Source organism: Nerophis lumbriciformis, linkage group LG05 (assembly GCF_033978685.3).
Source record: "Nerophis lumbriciformis linkage group LG05, RoL_Nlum_v2.1, whole genome shotgun sequence".
Lineage (NCBI taxonomy): Eukaryota > Metazoa > Chordata > Actinopteri > Syngnathiformes > Syngnathidae > Nerophis > Nerophis lumbriciformis.
The window spans coordinates 43,426,780-43,440,242 of record NC_084552.2 but is presented as its reverse complement, the minus strand read 5'-3'; the positions used below and the strand labels follow the sequence as shown (position 1 = coordinate 43,440,242).

At 38.4% G+C, this 13,463-nt stretch overlaps 1 protein-coding gene across 1 annotated transcript; it reads left to right on the top strand.

Moving 5' to 3' along the window:
* The first annotated feature begins 10,273 nt into the window (after nt 1-10,273).
* On the top strand, nt 10,274-12,481 carry LOC133606342 (fatty acid-binding protein, intestinal-like). The gene is made up of 4 exons (XM_061960189.2): nt 10,274-10,434; nt 11,836-12,008; nt 12,116-12,223; nt 12,301-12,481. The coding sequence occupies exons 1-4, from the start codon at nt 10,368-10,370 to the stop codon at nt 12,349-12,351; spliced, it is 399 nt and encodes a 132-aa protein (XP_061816173.1). The 5' UTR covers nt 10,274-10,367; the 3' UTR covers nt 12,352-12,481.
* Nucleotides 12,482-13,463: the final 982 nt, after the last annotated feature.

Here is a 13,463-nt window from a genome sequence, read left to right as displayed (position 1 = left end):
ATGCACACACACACACACACACACACACACACACACGCACACACACACACGCACACACACACACGCAGTCCCGGTACCCTCAATGTCTAAGGTCATGGGAAATGATCCGCTAATCCTCTTCGCCTAACGGACAAAACAAAGAAAGGGTTTCTTTTGTTTTGTGTGTGAACAAAGGAGGTGTGGGAGTGAGCATGCACACACACACACACACACACACACACACACACTCACACACACACACACACACACACACACGCACACACAGACACACACGCGCACATGCACACTCACCACACACACACGCACACTCACACACACACGTACACACTACAGCACTTGCAATTAAGAGCTTATACTGAGCACAGAGGAGAGGAAACGTCCAAAGATAAGCTGCGAAAGAAGCCATGAAGTTTGTCACAGAATATTCCTTACAGGATGCGGGAGGACAGTCACCTTACACCAAGTGTGTGATTGTGTGAACACAATCGTCAATGACTGAATGAATGAAGGAAGCCTTTTGTTTGGAGGAACATATGTTAGCTGACGGAGGGATGAATGTGTCTGCTCGGGAGGAAGAGGAGGTGTGATGCTGTCACTCAAACACGACCATTAAATGACATATAAAACACCAATTTAACAAACAATATCAGGAAACTATCCATCCATCCATTTTCTACCGCTTGTCCCTCTCAGGCTCGCGGGGGTTATGGGGGGGCAATCCCAGCTGCATTCGGGCGGAAGGCGGGGTACACCCTGGACAAGTCGCCACCTCATCACAGGGCCAACACAGATAGACAGACAACATTCACACTCACATTCACACACTAGGGCAGCACGGTGCGACAGGGGTTAGTGCATGTGCCTCACCATACCAAGGTCCTGGGTTCAATCCACGGGCTGGGGGTCTTTCTGTGTGGAGTTTGCATGCTCTCGTGGGTTCCCTCCAGGTACTGCGGCTTCCTCCCACCTCCAAAGACATGCACCTGGGGATAGGTTGATTGGCAACACTAAATTGGCCCTAGTGTGTGAATGTGAGTGTGAATGTTGTCTGTCTATCTGTGTTGGCCCTGCGATGAGGTGGCGACTTGTCCAGGGTGAACCCCGCCTTCCGCCCGAATGCAGCTGAGATAGGCTCCAGCACCCCCCGCGACCCCTAAAGGCACAAGTGGTAGAAAATGGTTGGATAGATGGATATTTCTTATTTAAATGTTCTTTTTTTTGTTACAATTGTAATAATATGATAATTAATGATAATTAACCGTGATAAAATAATAGCCAAAATAATTATTTTATTTATTTTGAAATGCAGTATATATAAATTTAAATACCAGAAAAGAAGCTCCTTATCAAAATAAAACAGGAATAATGTACAATTGAATTCAAATTTTACACTGATACATAATTATATTAAAAGTAACATAATATTCTTACAAAAAATTACAATTAGTAAATTACACTGTGATGAGGTGGCGACTTGTCCAGGGTGTACCCCGCCTTCCGCCCGAATGCAGCTGAGATTGGCTCCAGCTACCCCCCGCAACCCCAAAAAGGGACAAGCCGTAGAAAATGGATGGATGGCACTTTAAACTATTGTATTTAATTAATTCATCTTATTGGACCAATTTTAAATTTTGGCTGAAAAGAAATGAAACATTACAGTTGTAATTATAAGAATTTAAGTGGTGCAGTACCTCGCTTATTGTTATTAATCTGTTTGAGTCCTTTAAAATCATATCATATAAAAAACCCAAAAATAATGCAAATCCAATAGTCGTTGCAGAAACCCAAAATGTTACCAAAAACACTTCATATAGGGAATAGTTCTAGTTTTATACACAGAAACCAATACAAAATGCTTATGAATACAATAAATTAACTTTTTACGTCTTGTTCACCTTGAATGAAGACTCTTGACGGCGATGAGCGTTTCACAAACGCCACCTCTGTACTTTGCTACTGCAACTGCAATAGAGTTGCTCACCTTTTTTGTCAAAGTGCTGCCATTCCTGCATGTTGTATCCAAGAACGCAAGAAGGTTTTTGTGCTCATGCACGCTACTCAGATTACATCAACTGATGCAGTCACACGCACGGGCGAGAGAGCACAAAACTACGGAGGACAGCCCGTTAGCGCCACATTTTGGTTCTCAAACTTCTCAAACGTTTTTCACCAAGTACCATATTACAAAACAATCGAAGTACCACCAAAATGACCAACTTTAAAATACAGTAGCGTAGAAGGCCTCAGTATTCATTAAAACAAGGCAGAGGTTTTATTTAACACGTATATTTTATATTTTTGGCCACTGTAACATTACACACAGTTTGAACAGTAACACTGTGTGTGAATATTTAATTAGGTGATTATTGGGCATACCACTAGATGGATCCCGTGTACCACTAGGGGTACACGTACCACAGTTTGAGAATATCTACCTTAAACTGACTTACCTGCATTATGGTGCGTTCAGTGTCACTCGGTAAACAAGGACTCCAAGGTTTGTGTTGACTTTGATTGGACTATTACTGTATGCTACAACTTTATTTGGCTCTGCGCTGGCTTTTTTTCAGCCATAATTCATTAAAAAAATGTCAAAAGCCCAAAGAATGAGTCACCAACACAAACAGTAAATCAATGCTTTCACCTAATGAATATCTAAATGGTACAGCATTAAAATTAAAACAAGTGACATAATTGTATTATGTTTTATTTATTAAATTAATTTTAATCCCTGAAGGGAAATTCTACAGTGTTTTTGTTTTGCATACAGTAGCAAGGGGCATTATTTACTCAACTGCAGAGAGTGCCATGCATTTATTAAAGAGTAAGCTTTCAGTTGTATTGTAATAATTAAACTAAAATAAAATAAAAATTAATTTCATTTAATCTTTTTCTTCCCTTAAAATCACTTAGGAATGTTATCAAGTAATTACCGAATGGTTCCTTACCTGATAGCACTGATGCACATTATTTTCTCCATCACTAGGGGGCAGCATATGGTGCAGAACTGCCTCAGCTGCTGTGAAAGATATTTGAAATGGAAAAAAAAAAGACATGAAATTAAGTTAAAGCAGCATTAAGGTCTTTCAAACTGAAGGGGATGCCACAGCATGTAAATAATGAGATGAAATAATTATGAATACGTATTCATGTGTGCATACTGTATACAACCATTATGGGGGTGGTGTTGTTTCGGGGTCTGGTCTTGGGTGGCGTTTTGTCTCGGCTCATTTGTGGAACCCACACGGGACGGGAGCATGCTGGTAGTCCTCCATGCATCGTGATGGTGTGTGGCTCCCAGCAGAGACAGGAAGGAAGAGGAGAAGAAGCCGAGCGTGATGTCTTTCACTGACAGCTGCTATGTGAAAATAAACACATTACGATACAGCCAGGTCGTGATATTCCAAATATTAGAAGAAAAACGTTGGCAATATACAGTCGTGGAAAAGTTGGGCCCTGAGGTCAAAAAAGTTAAGAACCCCTGATATAATATATTGAATGATCAATGTTTAATGCTGGTACATCAGAATTGCACCATGCAATAATTCTACATTGTACGATGTGATATTTGACACTGGTATTGCAATACTATACCATCAAATATACTAATACAATACCAATATTGTGATAATAATATACTGATATAGTGATACTGGACAACTATTTATACGATGCATCAAAATATGATATATTAAGATTGTTTAAAAAAATATGATACCTCGTGATATCAAAAATAATTTGCGGGAATTCCTCAAATGTTATTTTTTCAAAAAGAGAGAGATTACTCTGGAGGGCAATATCCATCATACATACATTCGGATCTGCGTTAATAAAACCCAGTTGTAGCTGGAGCGCGTTGTCTTTAATCTCTTTTCTAATTAGTTAAATTTTCTTATAAAGACATTCGTAAAGTCATCAGCCGAGTGGGTGGGGTTACTGGGAGGAGTCCCTTGTCGGGTTAGCGATGCTACTGTACTGAATACATATTTAGGATTGTTTTTATTGAGGCGGATGAGATTTGAGTAGTAATTAGTTTTAGTTAAGGTAAGCGTGTGTTTATAAGTTATTAAATTATCACTCCATGCTTGTTGGATAATCTCAAGTTTAGTTGCACGCCATTTGCGTTCCAGCCTTCTTCATGATAGTTTATGAGCTCTGGTTTCTTCTGGAAACCAGGGGGTATGCTTTTTAGGGGCCTTTTTTAGCTTTAGCTGTGCTATAAAATCAATGGCGTTGCGCAGGGCATCGTTAAAGTTTTTAGTGAGGTTGTAGATAGAGCCCACATAATTTGGGAATGGTGGCAATACAGAGGGCAGTCGGCCAGCAAAAGTCGTAGTTGTGACAGCATTAATGTTGCGGCTGCTAAAGCATTGGTTATTATTAGCTTGTTGACAATGAGTCAGAACTTCGAATTTTGTAAGGTAATGATCAGACAATACTTTAATGTACGGGAATACCATAACTTTGGAGGTGGTGACACTCCGGACAAGGACTAGGTCTATCGTATTACTGTTGCTATGTGTGGGTTCATTTATTATTTGTGTAAGACCACAGCTATCAATTATAGACTGGAGCGCCAAGTACGGAAGGTCTAACGGGGTATTCATATGGATATTAACATCCCCCATTATAATTATATTATCTACGTGCGTCACTAGATCAGCGACAAACTCTGAAAATTCACTGATAAAGTCCGAAAAAGGCCCAGGGGAGCGATAGTTAACAGCCAGATGGAGAGGTAGCGGTGTGACAGACCTCATAGTAAACACCTCAAATTATTTATATTTATTACTTAGGTTAGGGGTATGGTTAAGGTTTTCAGTGGATATAAGCGCGACCCCTCAACCCCTTTTAAGGGGACGGGCAATATGTGCACTCATATAGTTAGAAGGAGATGCCTCGTCAAGCGGTAAAAATTAATCTGGTTTGAGCCAGGTTTCGCTGAGACCAATGACGTTAAGATTGTTGTCTCTAATGACCTCATTAACTAATAAAGTTTTGGGAGACAATGATCTGATGTTTAAAAAAGACATATAATTGGTAGTGGGCTTCTTTGAGGAATTTTTGTTAATAGTATCCTTAGTATTGATGTTGATAACGTTAAGTTTATTTTGTGTAGTGCGCATTAAATAATTTCGATCACATCTAGGACTTAATATGATGGGGATCCTGAGATTATTTGCTTGGTGCTGCGATAGATTGAACGCGTCATTATAAATGCCACCTCAGTAGAATGCATGTTCACCTCTGGCACAGTCACTACAGAAAAAACTTTATGTGAGTTGTTATGATATTTTGAAAGATATTTATTGAAGTCAGACTAAGTAGGACATTACCACTGGAGAAATCTCCTTTAGGAGATTTCATATACTGTATTACTGTATATATATGAAAACAACAAATGTCATTGAAAGAACGCTCACAGACACCAAAACGAATCAATTGAATTTGTTTTAATCAGCCTCATAAATTATCGAGCAGCTACAAAATAATAAAATGTGATTGCTGAATAAATTTAAACAGGTGAGCTGACAGGACAAGGAGCACAAGGTAATCAAGCTGCAAAACACAGAGACTAAGCAGGAAATACCACCAAAACAAGAGTACCAGGACAGGAACTAATACTGATATGATACCCAGGGCCGGCCTTAAGACCATTTGACACCCCGGGCGAGAGTCAACCCGCCCCTTGACAAGATGTCTATATGCAGTATTACAAGACAAAAAAATGCAATCCAAAGAAAAAATATAAACCGTTTAAATAATTTCCCTGAGAATAAAATAATAACTTAACACCAACACATTTAGTGCAAATGGCACGGGGGGAATACATGAGCCACATTCTCTTAATTGTCTCTCTGTTCACTAAATATCTGTGGAAGTTGTGGTGATGGAAACTTCTTCCATCATCTCTTTTAGGGAATGTGAAGTCTGAGTTTACCGCATAAGGTCCTCGGCTAAGTCACTCAGTTCTTATTGTAGTAGTCAAATGGTGGAGTCAGCAGGATCAATGGGGGCAGCTTTGATGGATTCACAGGCGTCTGTTGAAGCTGAGGATTTGTCTTCAGGTTGTTGGATTGTTACATTGAGTTTGCTGGAACTGCTTCATTATCCTGTAAGAAAAGTAAACACACACACAGAACAACTTCGAAATATATATGTCGATGTATTAATATTGATGAGTTTAGTTCAATTACAAGACCGCGTTTCAATTTTGACACTGTTTTGAGTGTTAACTGTGCCCTGTTAAAATAATGAGCATTGATATACTTATATATCAAATAATATAAATAAAGTATATGTAACATATATGAGTATAATATGATAGGGGGGTGCAACCCATAATATATGTATAGTATAATCTTTTACCTCCTATTCCAGTAATAGAGTTATAGTAAAAATACTTATTTATTGCTAAAAAGTTGGTATAACAACACTGAAAGCTACTTTAGTATGATCATCCAAGCTAATATCCATTATTAATATCAGTTATTTTCTCTTGCAGCATGACATTATTAGTAACAAAATACATCAATCACACATTTTAATGCAGCCAAAGTAAGACAACTATTTCAGATGACTTGGCCAGTCTGATTTTGACTTAAATGTATTACTGTTGAACATATATGTTGTATACTTTTTAATTGAAAAAGGATTGTTATTACAGTCTGATACAGATAAAGACTCATTTGGATCGACATGTTGAGTCTGTCTCTCAGCAGCAAATGTGCTGCTGCTGCTGCTGCTGCTGCTGTCTGAATAGATGCTGTAGTGTAAAACACAAAATGGCCCACACGTCATCTCTGCATGCATTGTAACTCTAAAGTACTTTTTGTACATTAAAATAGTATTTATTGATGAATATAACATAGATAATGGGAAGAAATTGCATTGCAATCACATTCCAAAACTGAAAATACTTAAATGTTTTTTCATGGCGAGGCTCAGGTGATCACAGTGCCTGTCGTAGCTGTAAATCAATCAATCAATCAATCAATGTTTATTTATATAGCCCTAAATCACAAGTGCCTCAAAGGGCTGCACAAGCCACAACGACATCCTCGGTACAGAGCCCACATAAGGGCAAGGAAAACTCACCCCAGTGGGACGTCGATGTGAATGACTATGAGAAACCTTGGAGAGGACCGCATATGTGGGTGACACCCCCCTCTCTAGGGGAGACTGAATGCAATGGATGTCGAGTGGGTCTGACATAATATTGTGAGAGTCCAGTCCAGTCCAAATATTTTCTGATTGCATCAATATCATCGCAAATAGTATCCATTGTTTCATTTAAATAGTAGCTCACACTGCAGCTAAATAAGCCAGTAGCCGAGCCTCCAATAAATACAGTTTAAGTTTGGGTTACCGACTTTTTCCCCTGTGTTTGTTTACTTCAGAAGTTCACCCAGTGGAGCTTATAGTTACTCAGTGACGTGCGGTGAGGTTCATGGCTGGTGAGGCACTGACTTCATCACAGTCAGATTTACAAACATATGAACCCTAAAGAGTATCTTATTCACCATTTGATTGGCAGCAGTTAACGGGTTATGTTTAAAAGCTCATACCAGCATTCTTCCCTGCTTGGCACTCAGCATCAAGGGTTGGAATTGGGGGTTAAATCACCAAAAATTATTCCTGGGCACGGCGCCGCTGCTGCCCACTGCTCCCCTCACCTCCCAGGGGGTGAACAAGGGGATGGGTCAAATGCAGAGGACAAATTTCACCACACCTAGTGTGTGTGACAATCATTGGTACTTTAACTAAACTTTAACTTTACACATACAAACTGTAGCACACAAAAAAGCACATTTAATTAAAAAAACGTTATTATGGTCTTACCTTTTCTTATAAGTGCGGGAACAGTGGTGTTCGTGTTGGAGGAGTTGTGAATGAATGAAATATGAAATCCGTGCTGCAGTCTGCAGGTGTACCTAATGTTGTGTCCCTGCAGTCGTTCACGGCTCCTCCGGCGTGAGCATTGTTGTTTTTGCACTTTTTGGCTTCTTGTTAAGTGACTTTTTTTGGGTGGATTCGGTCTTGCACGTGGAGGGTTTGGGTGTGGGCTTTGGTTGGTGTGGCGCTCCCGTCGGGGGGTGCATTCTGCGGCGGGGGTGCATTAACCGGCACCAGGAGGCGGGATTACTGCGAGCCTCACACAGTGCGTCTTCGCAGCAGTTTTATGATTGCTCAGCACAAGAAATACGTTACACACATACAGTTGTTGACAAAATACACTGTACATTATATACCTCAGCTAACTAAACTATGGAAATGTATAATATAATTCATATAGCAATACAGTCTCACTGCACAGCAGGCCAGCAGTTAGCCGAGTCCGCAATCCATGTTGAAGCACAACTGAGTGACGTGCCTCAACTGGCTGCTGATCACCGCACCGTCTCTTCTCAGTATTTGAACGGCAAATGTGAAAATTCAGCGATTTTGAATAAAAATAATCAAAAACTGGTGAAGTTAAATGGAAAATAACTTTATAGTATAATCACTGGATACATATAACAATTTAATACATTTTTTTCTTTTTACATTTTTTTTCTTTCCATGATGGCAGGTGAGGCCCCACCTCACCTGCCTCCAGTGACCGCACGTCACTGTCGTTACTGTATGCAAACTACTCTCGCTGTCCCTGACAGCTTGTTGCTGTTAGTGCATATAAGAAAATTCATGATGCCAACGCTAAAAATGAAGTAGCTAAATGTACATATATACATCTGCTTTTAGCCCGTATTTCATCCTCCTCCTTCCTTTGCTTTATAGGCTGCACCAGATAACTTTGATGTACGCCTTTTTCATTCTAAAATATTATCAATCAGATCAAATTGCTTAACTAGCCTCTTCGACCGTGACACAAGGTGAAGTGAAGTGAATTATATTTGAATAGTGCTTTTCTCAGTAGCAGTAGCAGCATCGGATCAGTCAGGTTCATGGCGCAGGTAGCAGCACGTCACGTCATAGGTTTGACTTTTTTTGTTTTTAAAAAAATGTTCCATGTAAGCGTAATATACAAACATTTTATTTACGTATTTTTATTGTTAATTGTTATTAATATTTTTTGTTTTGTTTGTTTTTTTGTTTTTTTTTTACATTCTGCAATTTGGCACCGCTCCAAAAATGACACCTGCCTCCTCCCACGGAGACAAAGACAGTGGATAATTTTGTGCGGCCCCAAGGTAGATTGAGTTTGAGACCCCTGATCAATACACTCGTGTCAAACAGTCATATAGTAATAATTCATGTTGTTATCTTCTGTGGTACAGCATACTAGCTCAGTGGTTTTCAAATGGGGGTACACGTACCCCTGGGGGTACTTGAAGGTATGCCAAGGGGTACGTGAGATTTTTTTTTAAATGTCTGTCAAAAAGAACTGTGAAAAGAAATGCAGCAATGTTCAGCAATATTCAGTGTTGACAGCTAGATTTTTTTGAGGACATGTTCCATAAATATTGATGTTAAAGATTTATTTTTTTGTGAAGAAATGTTTAGAATTAAGTTCATGAATCCAGATGGATCTCTATTGCAATCCCCAAAGAGGGCTCTTTAAGTTGATGATTACTTACTTCTATGTGTAGAAATCTTTATTTATAATTAAATCACTTGTTTATTTTTCAACAAGTTTTGAGTTATTTTGATATCTTTTTTTCCAAATAGTTCAAGAAAGACCACTACAAATGAGCAATATTTTGCACTGTTATACAATTGAATAAATCAGAAACTGATGACATAGTGCTGTATTTTACTTCTTTATCTCTTTTTTTTCAACCAAAAAATGGGGGTACTTGAATTAAAAAAATGTTCACAGGGGGTACATCACTGAAAAAAGGTTGAGAACCACTGTACTAGCTCACTCAATGTTGCGATAGTATCTTTTAGGTACAACATCTGTTTACCACAATCAAATATGGCAATGAGTAACACAATACAAAATAACATATTGATTCTTCCCTTGTCGCTAGGCAGACATCCTGAAGCTCTATGGATGGCCAATGGAATTTTTATAATAATTAGCATGAGCGTGGGATAGCAACACTTTTCCATGCAGGTCACAACGACAGGGTGACATGGGGGCTGTTTGGGGGGGGCTTAGTTGACTCACTGCCTCATGGACCCCCCCATACCAAACAGCCCACCCTTGTCCTGTCTTTTCTCCCTTTAGCGGAGAACAGTAGCTCACTGTTTGGCTAAAGGGGGGAGTCGCCCCGACTGGCCCTTGGGTTATTTATCAGCGTATCCTGGACGGGTCGGGCCACATCGGCAGATAATGGTGGGGGGGAGGGCAACAGAGGGTGGGCAGCAGTATATAAACGGGCACCCTCTGGACAATCCCACGCTCTATAATAACACAAGACATGGCGTTCAACGGAACCTGGAAAGTTGACCGCAGCGAGAACTATGACAAGTTCATGGAACAAATGGGTGAGTCTTGAGTCCTGGCTGGTACCACGTCCTAGAGCTGTTGGATCAGACCAAACTCTTAGGGGCGACTCGCGGTTCTCAGGGTACATTAGCGTCAAGTGTGAATTCCAACAACAAGACATCTATTGACTTTTTTGTCAAAGGAAAAAAGACACGAGGGGAACATTCGTGTACGCTCAACCTTAAGGGACGGAAACTTAGTACTGACCAACGTCCACGGATGTTTTTGTCTCAGGAAAAAACAAACAGGGATTGTTCCTTAAGGAACGGAAAGAGAGTACCAACAAAACTACATCTACCGATATTTTTATGGAAGAAAAAAAAACATAAGGGGGACATCGCATTAGCCTTTAAGGGAAAGAAATACCAACAAACAGTTTTTAAGGATTTCAAAGTCTTCTTGGCTCTTACCATCACTGGACTAAAGAGGTTATTAACCCAATATTTTTGTAAAACTACAATGTTATTCTTGTAACTTTATTATAACATATTATTCTTCTAACATTATGACCTTTTTTCTTGTAATATCAATTTTTTCTGACTTTTTGAGTTCTAAAATGTTGTCATCGTAATTCTATAACAACTTTTACAAATATTATTAAACATCATTTTCTTGTATGCGATTACTTAATTCTGGTCGTATTACAATTTTTCTGGTTTACAATTACTGAATTCTCATAGTTCTCTCACAGTTCTTATTCCCTTGGAATGTTACAACTGCATTACTTTATTATTGTAACTTTACAACTGGCTCTTGGTTATCGCACTCAGTGACTAAATTCTTATCTTGTAACATTACTTTATTCCAGTAATATTTCTATAACTTTATGATTGTGACGTTAGTTTTTTCTGATTATTATTATTTTTTTTAATATTACGACTTTTACTTCTATATACTATTACAAACCATCTCAAAATGTTCTGTCAATATTTTTTAAAATATCATAACATTCAGACTTTTTTCAGTTTTCCCGTAATATTGACTACTTTTGCAACATTATCACTTTTTTTTTTAGAGTAATAGTAAACATGTTTCTGACTTAATGTTATTATTTTGACGTTACTCACGTAACAATAATATCGTAAACCAAACCATACGGATCCATTAATGTAGCTAGCTAAAAACCGCTAACTTGAGGGTTCCAGGTTCGATCCCCGCTTCCGCCATCCTTGTCACTGCCGTTGTGTCCTTGGGCAAGACAGTTTAACCACCTGCTCCCAGTGCCACCCACACTGGTTTAAATGTAACTTAGATATTGGGTTTCACTATGTAAAAGCGCTTTGAGTCACTAGAGAAAAGCGCTATATAAATATAATTCACTTCACTTCACTAACCTGAACTATCTCAACACAAAATAATCCACAAATTAAGCAAAATATTTTTTCTCCTATTAAACAAAGGCATTAACGTGATGAAGCGCAAGCTGGCTGAACACGACAATCTGAAGATCATCATTGAGCAGAACGGCGACGACTTTCACATCAAAGAATCCAGCACGTTCCGCACTAAAGACATCGACTTCACCCTCGGGACGGCCTTCGACTACAGCCTGGCTGACGGCACTGACGTCTCAGTAAGAGCTCATACTATTGGACGATAACAAAAAAATTAGTTATTGTATTAATAAATTGAAAGACTAAACTTTTAATGATAACTGAATGGAAATGTCTCCACCATTAGGGCACATGGCAGATAGAAGGAGACGTGCTAAAGGGTAAATTTACCAGAAAAGATAACAACAAGGTGCTAACCACCACCAGGAGTCTTGTGAGTGGAGAATTGGTGCAGGTCAGTAAATATTGCAGATTGTTGGATTGGATTTTACCTGACCCAAAACACTTATTTTGTTTTGTTTCCCCCCACAGACTTACAACTACGAGGGCGTTGATGCAAAGAGAATTTTCCAGAAGCAATAATTTTTACCTTGATTTTTTAAACATGTATTTATAGATGTGTATATATAGGGAAATAACATTACTGTGTACTAATTCCTTTGTTCTTCGTTTTGCACTAATTCGTCTAATAAAAGTGCATTTTTGTCATGTGTGAGTTTGACATAGTCTGATTGTGACACGTCCAATATAATGGACAATCGGGGGTAAAGACACAATGGGAATGTTGGGAATAATTCTGGACAATGACGCTCATTCATTGCCAAGATGTACAGTATTGAGTGTAATTGTATCGTCCATCCACACGAGGGCGGTATTAGTCTTTTGTTGTAGACAAAAGAGACATTTTTTTGGATATAATCACAATGTTATTAAACGCACAAAAATAACCTTAGATATTATTTTACTTGAAGTAAATGAGGGGGGCGTTGAGAGATTGCAATAATAGGGCCGGTATTAGTTTTCAGTGTGGATTCATAATGATAAATGTTTACAGTGATTCTGTCAATAACTGGGCTATACATGACATTAAATGTAGAGGGCATCCGCAAAGTATTCACAGCACACACGCACAAGCACACGCACACACAGTGTGTGAAAATGTGTATATTTGTCTATATGTGTCATATATATATAAAGTATGTATGTACATATATGGACATATATATACATATATATATATATATATATATATATATATATATATATATATATATATATATATATATATATATATATATATATATATATACATATATATATATATATATACACACACACACATATATCAATATACTTGTATATACACACATTTTTAATATACTTGTAAATACACACATATGTATATACACATATATATATATGTATATATATATATATATATATATATATATATACACATATACATATATATATATATATATATATATATATATATATATATATATATATATAGGTTAATTTGTTCAACCTTGGGCAGCACGGTGGAAGAGGGGTTAGTGCATCTGCCTCACAATACGAAGGTCCTGAGTAGTCTTGGGTTCAATCCCAGGCTCGGGATCTTTCTGTGTGGAGTTTGCATGTCCTCCCCGTGACTGCGTGGGTTCCCTCCGGGTTCTCCGGCTTCCTCCCACCTC